The 25,799-nt window shown below is 46.7% G+C and overlaps 5 protein-coding genes across 5 annotated transcripts; 2 read left to right on the top strand and 3 right to left on the bottom strand.

Moving 5' to 3' along the window:
• Positions 1–8,511: 8,511 nt before the first annotated feature.
• On the bottom strand, positions 8,512–9,304 carry H6S33_002839 (uncharacterized protein; the record flags this gene model as incomplete). The annotated part of the gene is made up of 5 exons (XM_044834220.1): positions 8,512–8,615; positions 8,717–8,755; positions 8,857–8,865; positions 8,948–9,203; positions 9,281–9,304. The coding sequence occupies 5 exons, from the start codon at positions 9,302–9,304 to the stop codon at positions 8,512–8,514; spliced, it is 432 nt and encodes a 143-aa protein (XP_044693000.1).
• Positions 9,305–11,644: 2,340 nt separating this feature from the next.
• Positions 11,645–12,400, bottom strand: H6S33_002838 (uncharacterized protein; the record flags this gene model as incomplete). Its single annotated transcript, XM_044834218.1, has 2 exons — positions 11,645–11,904; positions 11,971–12,400. The coding sequence occupies 2 exons, from the start codon at positions 12,398–12,400 to the stop codon at positions 11,645–11,647; spliced, it is 690 nt and encodes a 229-aa protein (XP_044692999.1).
• A 4,413-nt stretch (positions 12,401–16,813) lies between these two features.
• Positions 16,814–17,675, bottom strand: H6S33_002837 (uncharacterized protein; the record flags this gene model as incomplete). The annotated part of the gene is made up of 3 exons (XM_044834217.1): positions 16,814–16,968; positions 17,035–17,454; positions 17,513–17,675. 3 exons carry the CDS (start codon positions 17,673–17,675, stop codon positions 16,814–16,816), a joined length of 738 nt encoding a protein of 245 aa, XP_044692998.1.
• Positions 17,676–22,094: 4,419 nt separating this feature from the next.
• On the top strand, positions 22,095–22,783 carry H6S33_002836 (uncharacterized protein; the record flags this gene model as incomplete). Its single annotated transcript, XM_044834216.1, has 2 exons — positions 22,095–22,416; positions 22,494–22,783. 2 exons carry the CDS (start codon positions 22,095–22,097, stop codon positions 22,781–22,783), a joined length of 612 nt encoding a protein of 203 aa, XP_044692997.1.
• Positions 22,784–22,806: 23 nt separating this feature from the next.
• Positions 22,807–23,975, top strand: H6S33_002835 (uncharacterized protein; the record flags this gene model as incomplete). Its single annotated transcript, XM_044834215.1, has 3 exons — positions 22,807–23,268; positions 23,325–23,420; positions 23,943–23,975. The coding sequence occupies 3 exons, from the start codon at positions 22,807–22,809 to the stop codon at positions 23,973–23,975; spliced, it is 591 nt and encodes a 196-aa protein (XP_044692996.1).
• Positions 23,976–25,799: the final 1,824 nt, after the last annotated feature.

Below are 25,799 nucleotides of genomic sequence, written 5' to 3'. Positions count from 1 at the left end.
CTATATGCGCTTTCAGTATTGAATAATAGGGGTTTGATACTAAGAATTCTTTTGAGGCCTACAAATAAGCATCAATATGGACCTCTTGTCCAATCTATCCGGTAATTTTCCTACGTGACCACTCGACCTTTTCGATCAAATACTAAGAGCACACATCGTGGAGCCATTCTTACATAAAATCAGGAGCGTCCCAGGTCTCAAGACGTAATGCACCAGATTTTCATATCCGTTTTATCATTACGCTAGTTAGGTCAACCCAAGAATTTTAGGATACCGTGTCCAGTACGTATTATCATCTTGTATATATAGCTCCCTGCTATAGTATTGATTATCCTATTTCTAGGACACGTTTTTTTGAATACGTTAAACTGTTCGAGGATAAGAATTCGATGATTTTCACTATACCCGAGGCGCTTATATATATATGTATACGTATACAACTCGGTCAAAGGGGATCTCCAAATGCATCATACTTCAAGTGAAATTCTTTTTTCGTTTCAGGGTAATTAGAGGATTTAGAGATTCGTCATCGCCAGTCCGGAGACGAATAACTCCGTGAAAATGCATTATAATACTGAACCGTACGACAGCGACCGTAAGACAGCGATATATAGTATGAACGGCCGTTCTCGCTAGTGAAACACCATTCCCATGATACTCATGAGGTATCACTCGGGTGCCTAGTTCGCGGCGCCAACGATGCTTTAAGTGGCAAGCCTCCAATAGGAGATAGGCTTAAACCAATCTAACGCCCTAAGAGTTGCTGCTGTGGTTATTCGATAATTCTGCCAAGCCTGGTTCTCTATTCTGAGTGAGATAATGACCGCCTCATTCGGCATCATTCGGTATTGTGACTTTATCTCAGTGTGTTTGTTTTCTTTTTCTTCTTCTTGTGACACTTGGATGTTGCATGAAACATCTCGGAATTGTAGCCGAAGCAGTATTTGCTTTTTGTTATCGGGGTGTGTCGGAATTAGCGAGAATGCCAAGAATTAGTGGGTTTAACCTCTCCTCGTAGCGTCGGAGTGAAATATGATATTGTTACTTTGATATTGTTGAAAGTAGCCGGAACTTTGATATATTGATAGGTAACAATCTCTTCATAACGTTAGAAAATTGAATCTGTCGAGCTTGGGTAATAGTCGGATGGCCAAATGTGTAGATAGCTCTTGTGACTTATGCTACATGTTCTCCACTATGTATGTCGATAGGTTTGCTCGACGGGCGTGCATTTCTAGCCTCATATTTGCTGCCGTTGTCCAATACCACGCGTCACACAACCCCGCGATTACAATGAAGTCTAGTAAGCTCCCCACCTTCAGTACTTCGGCCCCTGCTATGCCCGTGCGCAGGGCTACCTCTTGTAGTCCTAGAGCCCAGGCGGCTTTTCGGTCCGGTAGAACGGCCCCAATGCATTGTCACAAGTTATCCTAGCAGTATTTGTGTGTCTAACCAGGGAGATTTTGTTTTAAAGTTGATCGATCCCAAAACCCCCTTGGATGCCTCAGAAGGTGGCCGGGAATGCGGCCTCGGAATTAGGGTATGGCCATATGTTTGGAGTGAGGTTGGGGTAGTAGTGGAGCAACTGCTGTAAGCACTTGATCAGTTAGAGAGAGACCTTTTTCTAGACGGTAGTTTTCAATTGGTTGAAAACTCACAGTTGATGGAAACATTGAGGCGAGATGGATTGTGATCGATCAAGGCTTCATGATCAGTCATCGAAGGTTCTAGACTCGTGTCACATTTTCTAATCATTGGATGAGAGAAAGGGACTACCATCGGTATTCCTGGCCTGTTCGAGGGATGGAAGAGGAGTCTTGGCCTTGGGGTGCATGGTAAGTTGTTTTGGTGCCAACTGTAGAGAGCTGACATACATGTATCTTAACGCGGGATGAGGCTCGTGATGCCATGGGGACACTGACGCGATGAGTTATGTAGAAAGAACATGTCATAACCTCTCCCAACACTATAAAACAGCCAAGACGCAAAGCACCTCTGTTCAGCCCTACGGGCCCCAAAGCGCAATTTGTCCTCTCTGGTTGAGCACCCCGACCCCAACCATAACATCTCAACATCCACAACACCTAAAATAATTCGGGATCTAGAGCACGACTCTCCTTCTTGTTTCTACAACTATTAGAGCCAGATTGTTATCATCTTTCCTGGTTGCGCGGAAATTCTTAGATGGAGGTCGCTGATTGTTGTCGGAGAGTTAAGAGTCAACATATGGCTGCTGATTAACATAGGTAATTTGTTTCTTAACATATTCATTAATGGTATATTATTGGTTGGAAGGATTTTGCTCAGTTTACAGGCTTCCCTTACCATAAGCACACCAAAGGCGTATCTTTTCTTTCATGTGGAACTGTATGATAACTCCAGAACCACACTTCTTCTGTATCAGCATTGGGGTTATTAAACCCCGGGGGGGGGGGGGTTTCTCTGCAAGCCTGAGTGCTGTAAGAGAGTATGCAACACCAGCATGCTACACTCGATCCTTGTTGTGAAGAGGACATTGTCGAGACCGAAATATACCTCCCGAATAACAGGAACCACCACGATCTATATACCTGAAAGTGCCTTGCCTCGCTTGATACACAAAAGGGGCCTAACTTTAAGAACTTGAAAGCTAGAAGATGAGAAATTACTTCAAGGTAACTAAATTTCGAAGAATAACCAGACCTGACACTCTCTTTTGATTACTGGCAGCTGTATATGCCAAGCAATAGATCCACCAAATCAAATTGTATTCCCCAACTATTACAAGCCCATTGATGCCAGATACCATTTGATGACCCCACAGAAATATTCTATTTGGGGGCTCAACTATCTCGAGATCTGGAGGAGGAGCTTCATTAGAAAACATTGATTTTCCGGCGGAAAACGGGAAACACCGGAAACCATCATTTTTTTTTGCATTTAACATGCCTTTAACTGGTAAAGTCGTCAGTAGAGTCGTGTTTTTTGTACTTAACATATGGTGCGCCCAGTCTTAAAGGCGACACGCCGCATATGGAAGTGGAACAATCGTGGCTCCGAAGGCCAATAAGAGGACCCATTTCTAGCCAGCTTAGTGCCTCACTGCCACGGCTCAGGCAGGTTTGCTTTCTGGGGGGTATAAATGGGTATAATACTGTTCCACTCCGTTCACTCTTGGCGCTTTTTATATATAAAAATAGCCAATTTCAATCCCTTATAACTTCATAACCATAATAGATATCAAAAATCTGTCAAGACAATCTCTTCTTCACCACTATTTCTATCCTTTCTCTTGACAGATTTTTGATATCTATTGTGGTGGTGAAGTTATAAGGGATTGAAATTTCGTTACCTTTAAGATCGGGGGCACCATACCTTTAACAGGTAAATGCATCAGGAAAGGTGTCAGTAAAGTGTCGGTAATGGGACAGGAATGCCTTTAACACACAGTCGGTCGGTTATTGCATCAAATAATGTGTATCTCGCAACTTTTTGTATGGGAAACGTCAAAATTGATGCATTTCCACCCCTACTAGAGCCGTATAATGATGCCTCTTTTTCTGGGTGTAGTTACCGTTACACATGTTATGGAGTTAGGTGATTTAGAAACGAAACCCTATATGTTCTAATCTTGTTAGTGAGGTCACACGCTCTAGAGGAGAAGACTCCCCGAGACATCTCTACCTATTCCACTCACCGGCTGATAGAAGCTGCTAGCTAATTCATGGATGTTTGTATAGCGTTGAATACATACAAGCTGGAGACTCTGGATTGTGTACTAATCAAATATAAGAATTTGACCTCTCTCAGAGTCAATAGGCCCCGTCCAACGGCACTATTCTGCAATCTACATTCAGCCTTATTGAAGTGAATGTATTTATCCGATAAGACTTCCAATTAAGGGGGTATGATATTTGGAATGACGCCGTGGTGGCATCGCGCCGGACACTAAGAAGAGAATCCGGCACACTGTTTCTACCTATAGCGGAAGAGCTATGATTAGTTATATATCTACGAACCCGTAAAGCAATATAACAATAGATTAGTATATCGATAGTAGAAGTACATGTGCCTAGCATAATCCCGGGACCCCACATACAGGAAGTACCCAAGACAAACAATGCAACCCCCGACTCTTTCAGAGGGTCATTGCTATTCAAACCCATACCTGATCTCCAACTCAGGCTTCATCTGGGGAATGGGCGCCACAAAACGCCACATACAATCCTCCCCTCAGGGAAGCGATCACTCGGTTGTGGCGGTGCATCCCGAGTGACACATTATGACATACAAGCCCAACACCCAAGAAACCGCCGCAGCGCCAGTAGCAGTAAACTCAAGCCTCTCTACATCAAGGTCTTAAAACATTTTTCCGCCCAAGCATTTCACTCCCACATTGGCCACTCTATCAAACATATCACGCCCCCCCCCCCTTTCGTCCCCGAAATTTTACCCCTCCCTCCCCCAGATCGACCACTCTTCCCTACGTGGTCTTCTCATACTCCAGCTCTCTCAAGTACACTCTCTTCCGCGCCGCATACCTCGCATCAGCACGCTCCGCCTCCACAACGGCAGCCGCATACTCCTTCCCCATGGCCCTGGCGTTGCGGGCGCGGACTACACATATCCATATCCGTGTTAGCTAGCTGCATCCTTCTCTCTGCGGGGGGGAGCGGGGTGTGAATTACTGGCGATTTCTTGCAGGAGACGCATGTAGGGGTTTGGGGCGTGGGGGGTTGCGGGTCCGGATTTGCCCGCCTGCTGTGCGAGGATGGAGAGGAGCTTGTCGAAGGATGCGGCGGAGGCGCTGGCGGAGGTAGGAGGGTCCATTTTTACTTAGGGGGGTGGGGGGCTGGAGGTGGGGGTTAGTCGGTGGAGAGATAGCCAGTAGGTACGGTGATGTTTAGGAAGAGGTGGGGGGTACCGCTGTCGATGAAGATGTTGTGTATTCTTATGTGTATTAGAGACTCAATGACATGAATTTTGGACGGCCGTGAGATGAAGCGGTATTGGGTGGTAAAAGTGAGAAGGTGATAAGGTGAGAAGATGAGAAGGTAAGAAAGTGAAGAAGGTGAAGAAGAAAGAAGCAAGAAAAAAAACACCGTGCTACTCAGTGACGTGGGGAAAACGTGTTCACCCACGCGCATGTGACGTAAGTCACAACCGTTTGAAGTAAAGCCACGCAACTCACCAAGAGAAGAAAAGAACATACATGCCCTCGTAGCCTTTACACTCCCTAAACCTCCCTTCCCCCCTTGCTTCAAAATGCTAGGAGAGAGCTGAGGTGCCCCGTCATCGAATGTCACTCGGACGAGTGATATATAATGACGGTATCTTGAGACCGTATTACCTAGATGAATGAGACTACAATAGGGCTTCTGAGGGGCCGGAGATTGTGTATGTAGCATACGACAGAGACGCATCGCATACAAGTGTGTTCATTGGGCGTCGAGTCGTACTTTGCCGCTCATTGGGGGGTGTCTTTCACTTCGGCTTCAGGAAACCACCTCACACGAAAGTCTACATTTGTCGTTGTTTATTCAAATTTAAACGTTTAGGCTAGCTGTATGTGTCAACCTTGGTCGGTTGGTTGATGGTGGGGCTCTAGATCTGTTGAAATTTCCTTCTGCTTCGTTGCATGTAATTACAAGCTTCATCGCTGGGTTGGATGGCCAGCGATCCTACGGTGGAGACAACCGACAAGACTTCATACCGCTGGAGGCTCGCCTGTAAGACTTCCAAGACTACATGTATCTCATACTCTCGGCTCTGCATGTAATACACAGGGGCTTTCATCATACTCTTGGAGTTTCGGAACGATCCGAGGCGTGGCCACAGGGCCCCCCCTCTCCTTCCAGGTTGCAGCAAAAAAATAAAAAAGGGAGAGGAGAGCGCGGACTCGAACCCCGGACCACCCGATGCAGTGGACGCACAGAGCTTCTATTTGTATACGATAGAGCCTGATTATTGTTGGCACTGAACCGAGCTCCTAGCCATTAGGACATCTCCTCTCGTTGGTAAAAATTCGTTTCTCGCTTTTAACGGGCGGCTGGCAGGGCCCAGAGGTAGCCGCTACGCCTGATGAGGCAGCGCGTGATAGGCAAGCCGGAAGTACTCCTTTGAGTCTTCCGCTTGCCTATCCCCCCTCCCCCTCCCCAACACCCCGCCAATCCTCCCCATCAGTTCGTACACGAATGAGGTAAGCCAACACGGCAGCGCGAGGCATAGAGTGCGATGGGCTGAGGGAGAACAGCTCTTGAAGACATGTCTCAACAACACTCAGCTTCACAAAACTATCGGCATTTTTGCATCTCAACCCTCATCTCCTGCACGGTTCAGATTGGCCCATCCCACTACGCAACCCAGCCCAGGAGAAGGAGAAGGAGGGACGGTAAAGGAGTAGGTGATTGAAAGATGGTACCACTCCAACCCATGAGACCGGAGGCAAAGCTGACCATCTATCTCAGTCTTTAAGGATGTCGATGCGATATTCTTCTCGCCGCAAGTGCGCAGCCCAGAGATGTAACAGGGAAAGTCCCCTCTCCCGGCTGCGGTACGACTCGCGTTACGAGTGCTAGGCCTAGGCTCGTTCCCAGGTGATGGACCTAAACCACTGCATCACATAGTGCAGAATAGGTGATGCAAGTTATGATGCCTCCGACCAGTCATAAAGTAAGTCTTCGTAATTTTAGGATACCCATCACTCCCGCAGCTGCTGAAGTGGATAGAGTAACCCCAGAGGGTCAACGATTGAATTCGGGACCGGAGCATGGAGATTCACGGACTCCATGAAAAACATCCATCCTTTAATAACCGCTCATAACGCGCAACGCCAAACACATGCAAAAGATCACCGGCGGCAGTGAATATCGGTCATTCGTGGTGCATTTAGGCATCGGCTGCTGCTGTTCAATCGACAAGTTCGAGGCCGTAACGCCGGGGGCGGGCATCTCTGCCACCCTCAGACGCCGGAACGACGTTTGATGTCGTCTGTCAGCTGCTCCGTCGATGACGGCGCTGCCATCGAACGATATCGCTCTGGGCACGTAGGAAGCCGGCTGCCGCTGCTCTATCTCTCCATCAAGTCGTGATAGCTGAAAAGAAACGCTGCCCGGTGTTGATGCCCAGTACAGCGACGCCTCGCTATAAAGACAAGATGAAAAAGAAGATGGTGTTGGAGGAGGAGAAGCTGGATCGGGAGAGATTTAAGACTGAGGTCACTCTCAGGCACGTGACAGGCCGTTGTGGCGCTGAGCATACGCGTCAAGTGAGCATGCCGCCTTTCCTATTTCTGCCCAGCGTCGTCCCGCGGCTTACCTGTTTTAGCATTTGTTACAATTCGTACTAACATTAATACTAATACCTTATGTTCTCAGGCTTTTTAAGTAATGGGCGGGCACATATACGCCCCGACCGGTGCAAGTATACGGGCTATACGGGCTATACGGGCTATACGGGCTATACAGCCGGTGGGCTGGGCTTTGGATTTTCTGCACCGGGCTGCGTGTTATTTTGGGCCGGGCAAGGAGAGTAATATATGGGCCAGTATTGATTAGAGCCGCGCGCGCGTGGAATGCCGCTGTTCGTGAGCTGCCTACAACATACGCGCACGTATCTTCATCCATTTTCTATAAAAAAAAAAAAGAAGCTAAATCAACTACATTAGGCCCGCCACCGCTACTTTCAAAATGCCTTTTTACCTCTATACTCCGACATCAATGGATGCGCCTTTTGGAGGGCCCGTATGTTACATTCCTGTGACTGGCCATGGTATTATATGGGCCAGTCGGTCGCCCGGGCCCACACTTTCATGGGCCGGTACGGGCCATGAACAAAGGCCGATTCTGCAGTGTCCGCATCAGATACCGCCTCTGGTGCCAAAACCGCACCGGCTGTCGCCACGGCTGCTCTCAGGTCACTGAGTATCTCACATCACCCTGGGCAGTCGCATCTCCACCATTCACCTTCAGGATGGTGGTTCAAATAGAGGAGGACATGGTCAAATATAGACCGGTCTGGCTCATCGACAAGCCTGATCGGCCCCGGAAAGGATAGTATTGGATTGATTTGCGCTTCGAGGATGGTTTTTGATGGGTTCAATGATACTTCGCTCATAGATCGTAGAGGAACAGCGAGCTAGAGAAGAAAAAGGAGATCTAAGCGGTTTTGAACGTGTTTTATTCAGTCATTTTCTCGCCGCAAGTTTTATCTTATAAATAAACGTAATGATTCATATGGTCATATAAGGCTCCTGATATTATGCTTTTGCCGTTTGTACTATTCCGTAATGCTTCAAGTACTTAACTACAAGAAAACTAAGTCTAAAACCGCAATCCCTATAGACAAACAAACATGTAATATCAAAGATCGACCGCATGCACATAACGCCTTTACAGTCCAAGCCTTACCAAAAAAAAAAAAAACCTGAAGGTCACAAGCGAAAGAAACAAGACCACAATGTAGAAAATTGAAGAAAAGAAAGTAAAGAAGATTTATTTACTCAGAAACGAAACGAAAAAGAAAAACGACCATCTAGTCAAAATGCTCCGTGAACCTACTAACTCGCTCGAACACCTGACCCATGGGGTTATAGCGGTATGGGTATGTGCAGAAGAACACAAAGACTGGATCAAGAACTATGGCGAGGGTGGATTAAATCAGCGACTCTTGTAATTGCAGGCATGGTAATCCAATGCTATCCGATAGGATCTCTAGAATGAGGAGGGAAAAGACTTACCGCCGGCTCTCATGATTATCAACGCGACTCGTGCGAACTCTATATCATCAAAACTGTGTTAGCAATCGTAACCCAATAAATACAAACTCTTACATGAGCACCACATCGTGAGAATAAACAAATCACAAGTGTCTGCCTACCTTGATCACCTGCCAAACAGTTAGTTGAATATTGATCCTCCTATGACGTAACCGCTGCCCTCCACAATATCGGAGATATGGGCCGACCCACGATTGTCCTGAGGAGAAGTCTTCAACGCCGCAGCCTGACGGGCCGACCCACGATTGTCCTGAGGAGAAGTCTTCAACGCCGCAGCCTGACGGGCCTTGGGTTTCCCTAGGCCGGCCTTCTCGAAGGGTTTCTTCACGAGCTTCTTAGTGCGCTCAATCAGTGAGGCTAGCTTTTTCGAGAAGCGTTTCTTCGCAAAGACGTTAGAGGCGAGGCCAGCTAGATAAGATGATGTAGTTTGTGCAACGTATGATGGGGGCTAGGAAACGGGAAGGTGCGAGCGGGTATGTGTGTGATGTTGATCAATTGCAAGGGTGCTGGCAGGGGGTCTCTTACTCTTTCTTCTTTGAGGAACGGCATTGTATCGATTGTGCAATTTGGTGTTTGCGGGGACTTTTCTTGTGATGGCTTTGTAGATGGATGGTGAGTTGATGAGAGAAGAGGGAAAAGAAAGGAAAGAAAAAAATCTACGGGTTCGTGTGGGTAGTAGAGTCACTGCAATGCCCTGTGGCTGGCTGCGTGCGCCCTTTCTGAAAACCCTTACCCACATTTTTCTCCTGTGCAAACCGCAAAACCACCCCACCAAAACATCAGCACATCCAGAAAATCATCAAATCCAAGCCTCTTTATCTTCCATTTCCTCTTCAACCTTGGGATAAAAGCCAGCACAGACTTCCTTTTTCTCCGACACAATCGGTCACTCGGAAACCGCACGAGAAGCTGTGACGCAGATCTGCTGCAGCTCATGAACTCTCCAATAGGCACAGGGGCTGTACTGGAGAGTCTGTTGGGTGTACAGTAATGTACGTACAGACCTGTGATTAAGAAGCAGGAGGGATTGTGACTAATTCTGGTGGTGTAGTCTCTAGACATCTGTACGACATGGAGATGCCACGATAGCCCCACACCCGTAAACGAACATCTTGAACTGGCTTCTATGTACTGGCCGCTCAGCTCGAAAGATGGCTATACGATGTGCTTCCTTCTTCAACGGGGTGGCATGATCAACGATTACCATCCATGATGTTTACACGCGTGGTCAGAGATCGAGTGCGGTGGGCCCCAAAAGAGATCTCGAGAAGGCCGGACGTACAGGACAACGCCGAAGACAGGCCGAGAGAATGGAAAGGAACGGAGAGGAGCGGGCGAGGATGGCTAGATTTTGTTTTCCTTTGTTTTTTACTGGGGCTTAAGGCCAGTGTCGAGGGATATCGTGGCCAACATGCTACTCTGTTTGTTGAGAGCGAAGAGCAGAAAGAAATATTCATTCATCTAGCTACGTGAGTACACCAATCATATTTTCGACAAGCACACAAACTAATTCGACTTTAGCAATACCTTATGCACGCTGTTTAGCACAAGAGATTGGAGTTTAGACCAAAACCCGACTATTGTTCTGCGTGTAGGAGGTGGTGGACAAACACGATGTATTGAGGACACCTTTTGTGCAGCGACTATCTAGTCACTATGGCAAGGAGACAAGGGGGCCTAGGGTTTTTATTCATACTTCAGTGAGTACATCACCATCTAAAAAGATTTTATTCGTAAACTAACCACTATTTCTAGATCGTAATAGATTGCGATCACCCGCGTCAGGGTAGATTCAGTATCGATTCGGCCCATTGAGTATCGGAACCTCATCTTCAAGAGGATTTTCGATGCGGAGGATAATTTTGTGGCTTTTTTTTGGTGTCCTGCGCGGAGCGACTTAATTAAGCAAGAGCGTTAGAGGGAGATGAGGGAGAATGAGAAGAACGGGGAAAGATAAGGGAGAGGGGAAATTCTGAAGAGCTCAGCTAACACATCCAAGATTTTCCTGAGCAGTAGCCGCCAATACATGATAGGGTGAATCATAGCCCACAAGACTTTGAGTTCACGGGCTCTAAGCCATCCAGACTCCAGAACAGTTCGCGAACATAATGAAGGATTTTTTGTGGTTAGCTGAACTTCGTGTACTATCGGTACGAGAGACACCTGGAACTATTGCTCCGTGAGTACAGATATCACCACCACCTCACAAGTACCCAAGCACAACTAACTTTACTTCAACTTCAGGTACATTAGCTGGGGGGAAATAAGATTCATACTTTCGAGGAAGAAATCTAAGTCAGGGGATCAGCGGGATCGTCGTGATGTCGATGCAGTAGAAGAGAGTTCTACAGAAAAAAACGTGGGGAGTAGAACTTGGGATATTTTTCAAAGCTGAAGCATTCATATTTAGATTTAGTGAGTATCAAATAGTACAGTTCGAAAGTTTAAAGAAATAAAGGCTGACCCAGCCTTAATTGCTCGATTATAGCAGGCCAAACCAGCTACAAAAGTGTTCTCAGCAGACAAAAAGGAACCAGCTTTCCCAAGAACCAGGTTTCTTCTCGAATTTCAAAGAAAATGGAACCTGTCATTAAGAAAAAAAATTATTTTTGGTGTCGGGTGGTTTTGCGTCACAGATTATCACTCTGTATGATTCAAGCGTCAAATTCACAACCAAGGATTCACCTCAATATCCGATCCAGAACATGCGAACACACCAAGTTTACCGGTATTCAACTTTTTTAAATTCATTTTCGGAGATTCCAGCTCCATAAATACATAAAATCATCCAAAAATAACCAACGCTCTCAACTCATAGTTTTCTCCCCAACTCTGCAACTACGTTCATAACTCATACCGCTCTCACCGGTACCCACATATAAATCGACTCTAGTTGCCGATCTTTCCCAAGACAAAGTCCACAGCCTCACTACCGTACTTGGTGACGTACGCCAAATGGATGAGCGTGCTTGTTCCACTAGCGCAGAAGAGATCGCCAATGTCGCAGAATGAGTGGATCTTGCTGGAAAAGGATTCGAGGGACTGGTCGCTACCGCGTGGAAAGAGACCTTTCAGCAAAGTTGCGGTCCCTTCTTGGAAGCTTTCGCCAGCAACATGGCGGGGATCTCCCATGAGGACGACTGCCACAACTACATTAAAGAAAGTCAGCAAGAGCCATTCAAAGCTATCTGGGCTAGGTTAAGTTTTATACTAACCTTTGTCAGAAACGCTAGTTGCAACCGGAGCAGTCTTTGCACCCAACAAGACAGTCGGCCCTCCACCACCACCCAAAGTATCTCCAATGACATGTGCACCCTGGGAGTAGCCCATAAGCACGATTTTCTGGTTGGGGCAGGCTGCAACCTGGTTCGTAAGCATTGTCTTCAACGCTGCAGTTCCAGAAGCAGAAGATGCTGCGTAGTCGGTTAAGGTGGCAGGGTAGTCGACGGATGCAGTAGTTATTGTCTGAGAACTCTGACTGACAACATCATCCATGACATCACCAATGATACCAGGACCGGCGGCTTCAGTGGAGGCACGAGCAGCTATGATGTGGACGGGGGCACAATCGGCGCGGGTCTCGAGGAGAGGAGTAGCACTGGTAAAGGCAGCAAATGCAAGGGCGATCAGAGTTGACTGCTTCATGTTGCGAAGAATGATTGAGGCCGGTGATGTTTTGAGTGAGTTGATTGAGTTATTGCTGTTGGCTGGATGAGAGTAGCTAGATGGGAGAAGCGGGCCTTTTATGGAACTCTGGAAGCTCTTTACTAACTAGCTATCACTTATCCCTTTCCCTCAAATTTACACATTAAAATTAATTCCAACGTTGTCTCTAGCTCTATCTCTACAGCTCCAATCTCAAAAAAAAGCCGAGGCAGAAACCCCCCTTCGGCACCGCAGACGGAGACAGCTTCCAGGCAACACTTACCAGGAGCCTGGAATACATCGCAAGTTCTGCTCCACCATGGTGTTTAGCTATGTATGCACATATATCGCGGTGTTTAGCAATACCAACGATGTCCCAGCTCCAGTTATCCGAATCCCCGCTGCAGTAATATAAACTCTCGGATTAAGGTTAGCGAGACAGGGGTACCTGGTCTGCAGATCGTGGTCGTTGAGGCGACGATGTTTCAGCCGAGGGACGAATCTGCGTACCAGAGTTTCAAAAACAGAACTCCGAGGTAACTAGAAGAGGTATGGAATGAAAATCTTGGAATGGTGCCTGTGTTCAGTGCCTACGGGGTGCTGTTGAAACCGCCCCGGGGGGACGGCCCTGTTCTACTGATCCCTGCATTTCGTGCCGCAGTAAGGATATTTACTGCCCATGTATGGACTAATTCGACTATTCTCCCTCGGTCGTTTGGTCTTTGGATGGATGTGCGTACTTGAGGTTCTAGTTTTGCCGAGGCTGGTTCTATAATTGGAGTTGCTCTGCGTTGGCTCCACCGGCCAGTATCGTGGGAAGAGGGGTAGGCTGGTAGGATAAGATTCTGGGTTGCAGTGGTAATATACACGTTGCAGTAGTGGAGGTTCATGGTATTGGGATTTGGAGTAGGGTTACAGTTGACCTGAAGAGTTTGTTATAGCTACTAGAAGTATTGCCATGTATCCGATATCAAGCCAGTGAGTGAGTATTCCTAATCCAACAGAATCATGAACTAAAACTCATCAAACCTATCCCGTTTAGAAACATTTCCACCGACACAAGAAAAGACATCCATCGAACCATCACCAATAACACCAAAACACTCTCCTCACAACCCATCCTCACGATCAACCAGCCCAATCCAAGTCCAGTCCCTTGTGCCAGATCCTCAATAACGGTACTCTCTGTCAAATCGCAGCTAGCTATGCAGATCATCCGCTCAATGATGCACGCCGACCGGAAACCCCACAATTTGTTCCGACAGATCTGCGCCAAGAAGCCTCGGTAATTTTTTTATCTCGGAGGTTTTTTTTCTTCTCCCTAGACATTGGCACATGCAGAATGCTCCAGGTGGGTGTTTTTAATGGGGTCGTGTGGATGCTGCTGGGATGCTGTTTTAGGCGGAATTAATGGCGGGGTAATTGGTGTGTGTGAGTGCTTGGGGGTTTGTGTGCCCTTGGGGATATTGGATGCGCTTGAAGCACATATGTGGGTGTTCTATCATTTGGTTGTCCAAAGCGCTGGTACTGTGGAGTGCTATGTGGGGTACATACTTGTTCCTCTCTTTTGATGAATTCGATAAACGTAGTTGTAGATACGGCCGGATATATTCTAGCTTGCTTCTGGCATACAAGAGCATAATTGGTCAGCATCAAGTTAGTTTGCGCTTAAACAGCTTGGTTATGTAGTTGGTGTTTTATTCTACTGTCGATGTATCGAGATTCCGAGTGATTTCCCATGATCCTGTACCACAACTTCTCTATGGTAGAGTTCTGAGCGGTGTTTTTCTGGTCTGCCGCTCCGTATGGCTGTTGGATACCGAGACGTGACTAGATCTAGAAGTCATCTTAGGATTAAGGAAGCATCTTGACCCTATTAATAGGTGATGACTCTGTGGCCATACATATGTATAGTTCTTGTTCAAAAGTCCCGGGACAACGCAACCGCGAGTTGCTACGGGGGCTTGTCCCAGGATTTTTGACATGGAGGTATACATCCCATTTCTCTACGACCCTATAAAGGTATTACTCATAAGCTCGTCGAAGACTCGACACAGCAGCCCATGCTATGCAGCGGCTCAGAAACCCCCCCCCCCAAAAAGAAAAAAAAACTAATCCTCCAAAACGACGGCCCAGACGGGGGCGCGTAAAAGAACGGAATTTAAAGAGAGTCAACGGCAAGAGAGTGAGACACAGAAAGAACATCGCTAGGCTTGGCGCACGGGTTCTCACTCGATGTCTCGTGTCTCCGGATCTGGCGGTAAGACAATGTTAACCCGTAACCACCAATGCTCACTTACAACACATGTCCGATCTCAACAAAATGACGGACTCGCAACTTCGCCCGTCAGCACCTAATCAATAGACGCCCCACCCCAGACAACAGAGACGACAACCCGGCACCACAATTGGCGGCGGGCGCAGCGTAACAAAAGCCCAAACCGTGCGTGTCCTATCCAATTCTCCTCCCGCATCCACGACCTCGGAGCCACGTCAACCCAAACCCAGAATATGTACGTCAACCCTGGTTTCAAAGGAGGAGCAATTTCCAATGTCTATCTACGAGACATATCTCTCTTCTCGCCCAAGAATGCGATCGACCTCATCGTACAGATACCGGTGAAAGAAGGGCGGCCACTCCATCGGCGGGCCTAGGCAACTCTAGATATCAGTGCCAGTTGGGAGGGTTGAGATCGTGAACCCGATGGCCAGTGAAGTGGCGGGTGGCTGGTATCGAAGGGTGTTTTCTCCCCCTATGCTTTGGGTCCGGACATATACTACGAAGGACGACAACTATGCGCTGTGGACCTATATCGGATTGACAGTAAGCCCGGTCGCCCCTCTTTTCTGCCTTCAGGCTCTGATAAAGAAAGAGACATCCCCACTACACACCCGGCACAAACAGGACAGGTAGAAGAAAGACCAGCTAACTACCACTTCCCCTTAAGCCACCAGAAATAAATACGAAGGGGAAAAAACAACCGTCACTGGATCCAGTGGTCAACTACATCCGCCACTATCTCATCTGCGACGGTGCCCGGGCTTCTCGGCCGGCCGAGGCCCCAACCGCGCCGCACAATGACCGCACGGGGAAAGAGGAGGGAGACATGGGGGAAGTTCCAAGGGTCCCGGCTGGCAGAAATCTTCCAAAACAAATTCCCAGGCCCAGGGCTGTCGGTTTGAAACACCGAGTGATATTTCGTGATTAAATATCGTGTTGGTTGCTTAGTCACCCCTTCTGGTGGGGTCAATGACAGGAACCTACGCAACTTACGTTTGTTTTCTTAATAGGGTGTGTGAAAGGCTATCGTCATGGGGCAATTCTGGGCTGCGGAGTCTGTGGATGCTGGGTGCGGGTTTGGCTGGTTTAAGGTTGTGCGGTCCGTTATGGTATGATCGTAGGTAAGCAGACAGATTAACCCTCTTCATGACTTTCTCTCTACTTTTATTATATTCACTGGAGAAAGCAATGAAAACCTTCTATCTTCTTCATAATCTCCGTTTTTCCATCTCCAAGTTCATTTACACAGAGCCCAGAACTATATCCGCTTTAAAGCCACCTCGTTCGCAGATACCCACAAGCAACTACGAAAGAAGAACCACCCACACCTCGCTTCACGGCTCATAACAAGTGCCCCCAATCGCACTCGCCCTCTAGTATCCCCCAAGCACCCCCATCCATATATTTGCCCGTCGCTCTCAACCCGCTGCATGATACAAATTCCTCCTTGATGAGAAGTTAAAACAGGAATCCGAGCCGCCGCCAACATCTGTGAGTCCGGCTTAGCTTTGAGAAGTACATTCTTCTCTACTGCTGTCGCAAGAGCCCCAGGTCGGACGGGTCGGCGTACACTATAACATCGTGTGCTGGTTCGCTGAGTTTTTGATGCCGGATTGAGTTGGGTTGGGTTGTGGTGTTGGGTTCTCGTAGCGCGGTAGGGAGTAGAGAGATTGTGGGAGGTGAGGTGAGTCGGGGGCGAATGGTGGTGCCTCTGGCGAGCCCCGAGTTCCCTATTGTGTTGCAGGGGCGGAAGTCATATAATGATTTTCGGTCTTAATATTTCAATTACTAACTCCTACATCACCACAGATATCTTCTTTTCGCCCTATTCTCGCAAGTAAACCTTTGTCACCACCGCAAATTTCTACCGGACGGTTCTCCTCATATTAACCAACAAACCAAACCCACAAAAGCCGCAATCGATCCATGAAAAGGCCAAAGATTTTTATGTAATGCCGGCCGGCAGATAATATTTATATATTAAGACAAAGAATTAAATTACAGTAGCCCGTACTTTTTTCCACCCCCCACAGATTATGCACACCAGGGCAACTTTTCCCCACCCTTCAACACTCATTCCCCCAATCAACCTTTCCATATATCCACCGAAGCAAGCAGGTAGGCGAGCAAGCTTAGATAGAAGTGACATCCGAGGTGGTGTACAAGCAGACCTTGGAGTCAGGGCCGCTTCCGAGCTCGGTGGGCTCGGCGCCGGAAGAGTTACCAGTGTATCTAGCGCAGATCTTCTTGACGTTTGAGACCTTGGTAGTCTTGATAGTGACGGTATCTACAGCGAAGCCATTAGCATCAATTAAAGCACCAATTCAAAGGTATTGCAATTCCCATTACTCACCACCATAGTTCTCGTTGGCACCAGCAAGCAACTTTCCATTCTTGGCCACAACACCCGAAATCTCAACCTGGCGCTTCGTCTGTCCCGACTTGCAGTTACCGCACGACCTCCACAATTTGCCAAAGTCCTGGACATAGAAGTCCTTGATGACCAGCTTTCCACCGCCGTTGTGCTGGATGACCTTGTCGTCGGCGTTCTTGGCGCCTCCTCCGGTGACGTACGAGGTGCCAGAGGACTGCTTGATGGTCAAGGCATCCTCGCAGACATCTTCCCACCAGACGTTCTGGATGGTGCAGCTACCGAGACAGTGGACGCCCTCGATTTGGTCTTTGCCGATGATGACGTTCTTGAGGGTGGCGCCGGCTTCGAGGATGAAGACGGCATCCTTGTTACCACCTTCGGCTTGGCCAGTGCAGGAGACTGTATATTTGTTAGTATCATGATGTAGTAGTGAGGGGAGGTGGGATATGAGACTAACCACCACGGCCGAAACGCTTCATGCCACCATCGAAAGTACCAGTGATGGTCTTAGCGGCGGAGAGAGTGGTGCTGCTAGCAGCAGAGGGGAAGGTGGTGGTTGCGGCGGCAGAGACAGAGACGGCGCCGAGGAGGGCAGAAACGAGGATTGAAGTGAGCTGCATGTTGATTTTTTATTTCGGGTTGGTGGTTTGATAGCGGGTTTTGCTGAAGTTGATTATTAGAAAGAGTGAATGAGTGAAGCTGCTATCAAAGCGAGCGAGTGAATTGAAATAAAAGTAGAGGTAGTGAAGGTGAATGATTGTGTGAGTGAGTGAGGAGAGAAGGAAGTATTGGAGGTGGGAATATGAAGCTCTTTATAATGGATTCATCGTGGCTGTTGTAGGAAACACGGACCTCTGTTGGACGTTATGATTATTGATATCCATGGAACCCGTATAGGTACTGTATTTTTCTTGGGTTCTACAAACTATCGGAGAACTGAAGTGGTGGGACCTCTCCACTCGGGTCATTATGCACCGGCGGTACGGTAAGATCTAGACAAGAGAATTGAAATTCAATATCCACTTGTGCGCTCAACTCTCCGTTTCAGCTAATGTAGAGTGATGGAGTAACAGTGAACTCGAAGCGGATTAAGGTTCTTGGCTAATATATTTTGAAGCACGGTCCTTGAGGTAAATTTTCCGGATATCTCACGTTACACCGCTGTTAGTTGGTCGCCCGAGTGAGCTATTTGGAGAAGATTAAATCTGATTATTGAGAATTGGAATCTGTACCTTTTCTGGACTGAAAGATCACACAGAGCACACACAAAATAAATATTGAATAGTGGTAAAATTTCTACTGACAAGACCTCATCACAATCGAGAACTGAAGTGCGGTCAGATTTGAGCTTCCGCAGCCCTGAGAATATTGAACCCTTGCGCAGATAAACCGTTAATCTGGATGCTTAGAAGCAAACATATCACAATTAAGGTATATGGCGCTTTACAAGGATCCAAACCCAAAGCTGACTTATGTGTCGTGTATATTAGTGGTTGGGCGCCTTAATAATATAGTAGTAGTCCCACCGTACACAATATCGGACGTTTACTATTTCAATCCTGGCGCCTGGGTCGGAGCGTACTAGCACTCTCGATTCCAGATATTCGGACGAATGGTTGGATCGCATGGTACGGAATATGGAAGTAAATTCCTCCGATACATGGATGAGAAGAATGGTCCTAAACTCTAAATTTGGATGAATAGAGTAATTTTGTTCCAGATCTTTCCGGACGCGAGAATTTAAGTATCCTAGACCCTTGTTCAGATCTATTATGCTCGTGGGAGATAGATTGACGCGAGACCAACGGCGGTTGTACCAGGCATGTTCGTGAAGCCTTGGAACAGTTTAGCATCAACGGCTACTTGGCTTCGTTAAGGGGTTCTGTGGCTTGCATGCTGCAAGCGAGCTTGTAACAGCCACGGATTGGGTCATATGCGAATACGAAGTATGTAGCTGAAGATTTTGGCGTACAATCGTGAGGCACCCTGGCCCGCCAGTATTTAGCACCGGCGTGAATATCACCGAGTGACCTTGTGTGCAATGAGAAAAGCAGTTGGATGAGGGCAACTGTTACCTATAATAGGAGAATAGGAGGCGTTTGAATGAACAACGACCGCGCGCCAAGAACAACATGCCGCGGCTAGTACTGCTTTCAACGATATCAAGCTACATTCGTGGGGAGTAATACATGTAAACAGATCATAGCAACACTTCTTATGGAAATTTCCGTAAATAATATATTGGAAGGCGATACTAGACCTCCGCCCGTAACTAAGGAGTTCACGCCGTTGATAATATGGTAGAGGAGTAAACCTTCCAATCTCGGCTGTAGGAAATCTCCGTGTATATAGTGCCAAGCAAAAATTTGTATGATCCCTGCCTTTAGGCGACAGAACAGCGGATAATGCTCCTTTGGTTCTCTATTGGGCGAATGGAGCGATTCCATGTAAAGAGGAGGTTGGACTAGAGTAGTTCAAACGGACGTTGTAACCTGGTTATGGAAAAAATTCATACGGGCTAATAGAGTCCCAGTGAAACCTCAGCACCTAGGTTTAACTAACTGCAGTCACTAGAAGTTAGCACGATAATTCTCTCGTAATTACTTTTAATGAAAGGCTTCCGCATGAACATGAGGTGCTGAGACGTGGCGAGGGGAAGAAAGGGGAGTAAATTCCTCATGATCTCGCCTGTAATCCGTCCAGATACAATCAATGCATGTAGCCACCATCAAGGTGTGGATGTTCCCTGTAGAGCTGGTTTGCGAAGATTTTATATTTTGTGCATGATCCGGATTGGATATTCCAAGCTTAAGTGGAGTTTTGAGCAATTGTCCGTATTCGCATTGGGAAAGAGATGAAGGCAAAAGAACAACTTTGGATAATCATGTCCTGATGACACCGTTTTAGAGGATGACAGAGATACAATACTGTGAGTACATGTAGTGTTGCAAAAGGCAATTAACGGTGTACTCTACAGAATTGAATATACTCGAAAGAGTCATTAGGCTGTTGGTGATCGAGGTCTCGCTATCTGGGCCTGAAGGTTCCATTGTCCTGAGAGTGATCTCAAAACTAACACATATGCTAACCGATTATCGCCCCAGGACGTTGCGCGATCTCATGGAATATCGAGTGATACACCATGACCAAATGAGTAAACCGGAAGTACCTCCGATCCGGCACACCGACACCGACACTTTCATGAAATCATGGGAGGCAAGACCTAGCGGTCCTACCATCAAAATATTCGGGAATTACAAATCCCTATCAGATTACGATGTCATCAGTCAGCGTCCCCCGCTTCGCGAATTCGGCCGACAAAGTTCATCCCAACTACTTATTTCGCAGGAAGCGATTCATAGGTCTTGAGATCTCGTTGATAAATCGCACATCTCGCACACCGCGGATTGCCATCGTGTATAATCGAACGATACCTCTAATTGACATAGGGACAGTCGGGGGAGCATGAACATCGGTTTCATAAGTCTTGGCGCACGGCATGTTTCATCGGTCACTTCCGGTGGAACTATTCTGGAGCACTATCTGGTGATGCTTTTCATAATTGTAATAGGGGTTCAATCTTATTCATATAAACGAGGGGTTTGACGGTATACATGTTGGAGTGCCTTCAATTACATATGTATAGTTATAATTTGGTCCGATGGCTTCAATACTCGCATACTCGCTCTCGCCCCCGAGAAAGACAATCATGCTTGACCTTCACGAGGCAGTCACTCAATTCATTGACCTTCACACACACTCGTGGTGGCATCGTGGACCACATTAGGTCCAAACTTTTATCGACGTCGAGCAGTTCTAGCTCCAATCCACTTCTCGTGTTTTATTATAGCCAGTTGGCGAAAGTTTAAAAAAACATGACTAACGATTGCTGTCTGGATTCCGGGCTTCGCATACTTGCCCTCTCCACTGATGGTCCTGGGGCTTTTCGATTGCTCTCTTCTGCTCTTCTGTTTGTATGTGGCCCTTTCGAGAACCCCTCACTTTGGCTTAATGGACTTTCTTGCATGATTCCGGTTCTAGACGTTTCGATTCTGGTTGATGTGTTCGAAATGTCGAACCGGTGTAAGCTCTTTCTAGTCTCTAACTTCTGATACTCATACTCGGGCTTTTCTGTATGCCTAAAATTGTCGTCTGCAGCAATGTCATTGAATCCAGAGGGTGACATGGGTCGGCCGGGGTTAAATATATGTAGGTAGGGCCCGGCTCAGCCCGTGAAACATCGGCTAGGGCCCGTAGTTCCGTGCCTGGAAGTCGTCCCTGGGAGTCGTCCTCCGATTGAAGCTACAGCGATTTCATACCTACTATCAAATTAAAGTGACTAGCTAAGATCAAAGGCTAGATATTGAATTCTTCACCATGAAGCTACTCCTTAACTTTCACTATAAATTGCTTGGCGAAGAAAATCTTCTAGGAACATTGGTGAATCTTGTGAGTTTGATACTTGTGAACTAGAGGGCTTGTAGACACTTTCATACATGCATATATATCTTTGTGCCGGTGTTCGAATTCGCTGGCTCTGAGGCTGATCTCAGATCTTTCGAGATTTTACAGCTGGCGATAGACTAGACTTTAGTAACTAATCTCAATATCCTCATCCTTCGGCAAATGCCTTTTCCGTAACATGATGCGTTTGAGAAGTCACCTCGTGGGGTTGTAACGTGCGCACCAAAAGTACACGTATGTATTGAATATTTACCCTTGTCAAATTCTCCTATCATGAAAACTCGCTCGGTTTCTCACGAGACATCAGAACTCGTTCGGTCCCTCATGAAGAAACATCCCCCGCTTTTTTTTCTAACATGTCTACGGGAAATGAGTAGAGACCAGAATTCAAGAGCCTCGATTTGCGTGGATATTGGGGGCTCAATGCCAAGCCCCTTCGGGTTCGATCCTAGCTCCATGGCCACCATAGTATAGCACTCAGAGGCAACGTAGAAACATATATTTCCTCCGGCCTGTCATCCTGAAACAACACCTTTATCTCCATAACAAGAAAATCTCCAAATTCAAGGGCATCAATGGATTCACATCTACCCGTAACTAGCACCACCCCGAACCCGCAACACGATACCACCGAGACCCAATTCACTTTCCCTTATTATCAGGTTATATCAGACCTCTCAATTGCAATTGCAGAGTTCGAGCTTGAGAAAGTCTTTAAAGACCTATATACGGGCATTCAAGTCGAAACAACCCTAGGATGGACGGCCGCTGATACGTTGAAATTGGTGGATGCTGCAAAGAGGGAAGCTCTTTCGAGCGGGAGATTCGAAGGTAGAGGTAGTGTTTTGATATCTGCAATTGCTACATCTGAGCTTGCAAATGCAAATGAAGCGTTGAGTAAGCTTTACCACTCATCTTGTTCGATCATAATGCTGCCTAATTACTAAATACGGGGAGAATATGTTATAAAATAGCTGGTGCATTCTGGCTAGCCTCTATTTCTGGAGGAGTCACCCCACAGGCCTTCGGATTCGGTGGTGGGACTATGGCACCAAATGAACCCGTGTCAGACTTGATTACAAGATGCAGCCGCTACCTCTCCTGTGTGAGCTCCGTTGGATGGGCCCGTTTTACCCTCCTCACCCTCTCTACCGCATTTCGGCACGCCGCCAAACACCTCGATCCAGACCAGTGGGAGAAATTTAGCCGATTGATCGGAGAAAACAAGGGCTCATTCGAGCTCATTTCAAGACCGTACGACTAAAGTACGGTATTCTACTTGTAAAGATGTTGCGAGAACTGCCGTATATCAGTCTGGACATCAGCAGTGACCTTTCCCTCTCCAGAGTGTCTGAAGCTTCCAATGGATGGATCAACCACTATGCGTCCATTTTAAACATTCAAAAGGATCCAAATGACGTTTTCGACGTAATGGCGGTGAGACACCAGCTTCATCCACTCCGGTGGTGTGTGTCGATAGACAAAAGCGATGCCCATATGCTCGCTACTCCATACATGCCAATTGAGCATTCAGTACTTGGCCATGATTTTACGCCTGAAACGGATCCTCGTGTGAACAGCGATCCACACTCGAATATGATCGACCCTTCGAAAGATATTGGTGGGGCTAGATGTGACATGTTTATCCCAGCTAGCACGAAGACCTGTGATGCCGCGCCTCAAAACAGGCAACCCATTGTAGAGCTGTTTGAGACCAAAGGCAAAGGGGTTGGAGTTCGGAGTTTACAGGTACGTATTTCGGCGCTTCTACTTCTATCCAGTTTTTGCTAATAGTTGCCTCCCAGAGAATCGAGGGCGGTATGATTCTGGCAGAATATGCCGGATATATCACAAAGGAAATCGTTTTCCATCACCCATACGTCCTCCATGGTCCCCATGCTGTAAACGACAGCAGATATTATTGTATCACAAGTATTTATCAGGGTTTGGACTCTTTTGAACCCTTCTTCTTTACTACAGAGCGGCCAAAGATCTTTATGCCATGCAACTAATTCGCGATCTTCTATATATGTCAAAACTCAATAGGTAATTGGACTCGTTTCATCAACCATTCTTGTAATCCCAACAGCGCCTTGACTTGTCTATTGCTTCCAGATAAGGAGATACCGTCTGTGATTTCCCTGCGGGAAATAGGGCTTTTCGAGGAGATTACTGTCAGTTACGGCCGCGGCTATTTCATCTAAAGGGGAATAAGCTGTCTCTGTGGGACTCCGGAGTGTGTGATGAATTTTGAGGGTTGATTGGGGGTGAGGTTGAGGATGGAGATGATTCAAATCAGGTGTAATGTGGGTTTTGGGATATATTAATAGTGGAAAATGTATGTTACTTGGTAGAGTGAAGATCTTGGAAGGTTTCATTCGCTAATGAATGGTAATGGTTATTAATAATGGGATGGGTTGTAGATTGATACAGTCAACTGCAAAATTAAGTCTTAGTTTTTTTTTGTGAGTTAATCCGAGGTGTTTTGTTTCTTTGTTCTGCGGAATATCGAGTGTTTTATACTGGCTTATCGTAATAGCGGTCAAAATTACATATTCACCTGGCCTTGTCGCAGGTCATTCTTGCTATAAAATACCAATCCCCCCACACCTCTTCTAATCTCCATAGTACTGCTAAGGGCTACACAGCCACAGCCACCAGCCGGGACCGAAACCCCTCGAGCTCGATCAAAATGAACGGGGATGGATCATGAATTCTCACTCGGGTAAGGTACCAGCTATTATAGATATATATATTTTTTTTTAATTCGTTAATTTGTTATCCCTTAAGCTGGCAACAAATGCTGACCTCTCAAAAAAAGCAAACTTTTATGTGGCTTTACTAACAGATCCTGTTATCTCCCTTATCAAATAATAGATCTCCTATACAAATCTAGTTCCTCTGTTATAGGGGGGTCAGCATGCCAGCTTAAGGGATAGATGTAAAGAGATAAATCAAGAACCGTACAAGTGTGTATTTCCTGAAACTCTCCGGAGCTTATCAGTGGTCTCTCCAGTTCTCCAACCCGCTCCTACCTATGCCATTAGTTTCATGAATTCAAGCGGGTAAAAGATCTGTGATATTCTTTCCTGTCTGCGTTTCTAAACCCTCACATTACGTCCAGCCTTGACCGTTAGTTGAGTAGAATCTACCGACGAGCTCATGGGGGGAAAGATGTGAAACCAACTAATTTTATGTAATGAGCAAGGCTCGATCATAGGAGAAGTCACGATGGTCTAAGCTGCGATTATGGGCCGGAGAGATCGACATCACACCTAACCCACGTGAAGGAGCCAGAGAGCTTAGGAGATCTAGAACACAATAAGCTCCAGATAATTGGAGTAAACTTTAGAATAAATGAAAGAAATAAACAGAACTTCTGGCCGAGGAATATATTTTCGGTGTTCCTCCAAGACGAGCTGTCTACCCCTAGCTAGGCCAACCCGCCAACCCAAGCTTCAGTATAGACTGGAAGTAATGCTTAAGGGCGTGCAGGTAAGACGAGCTAGCTAGCTAGTAGGAACACCTAACCCCGCCATCACAATCTACCACGACGAAGTGCATCATGGCCCACCAATCTCTTGTTATGGAGATGGAAGGCAGGGAGATGCAAATACAATGAGGACGGGATCGTGAGCAGTGAGCCAAAAGCCGTCATGAGGTACCTGGAAGAGTTCGACCCATCTTCTTCTAAATCTACCGGTCATTCTTTAACGAATTAATCACATCTGTCTGCAGCCTACCCTTCATATCTCAAAGGTTACCTTCTGTGCCTTCTTGACCTTTTTGAGTATTCTCTTCCGAGTCCGATCACCTTCCAATGGAGTTATATCGCCCCACTATATGCTTGAATCTATCTACCTATACCTGCCACATATGTGCTTTCGGTCATGCATCTAATCTCTTCAGCCCATTATAAATCCACCTCAGTAGACTGTGTCCGAGTCTTAAGTTTCCGAGTACATGCAGTCTCACGGCAGAAAGAAAAGTCTTATAGTTAGACCTGACTATACGAAAACGAGATGCAAGTGGATAACTATTCTATTCACCATTATAAGTACTGTTTTTCATGTTTAGTTTGTTTACTCATCAAAATTAACAATATTCTCCGATCCCCCTATGACCCCGGGAAACTATGGATTAACGTTATGGTTAATGGGAGACTTGTGGTTCAATAACTACATGTATTTCGCCATGAAACTTCCTCTAAAAACGCGAGCCTCCTGCATTTCGCTTCGTGGGCCGCAACGAGCAGAATCAGGACTTTCACGAAACTCGTC

The sequence above is a fragment of the Morchella sextelata genome (assembly GCF_020137385.1).
Source record: "Morchella sextelata strain SCLS chromosome Unknown scls_13, whole genome shotgun sequence".
Taxonomy (NCBI): domain Eukaryota; kingdom Fungi; phylum Ascomycota; class Pezizomycetes; order Pezizales; family Morchellaceae; genus Morchella; species Morchella sextelata.
This window is presented reverse-complemented; position numbering and strand designations above follow the sequence as displayed.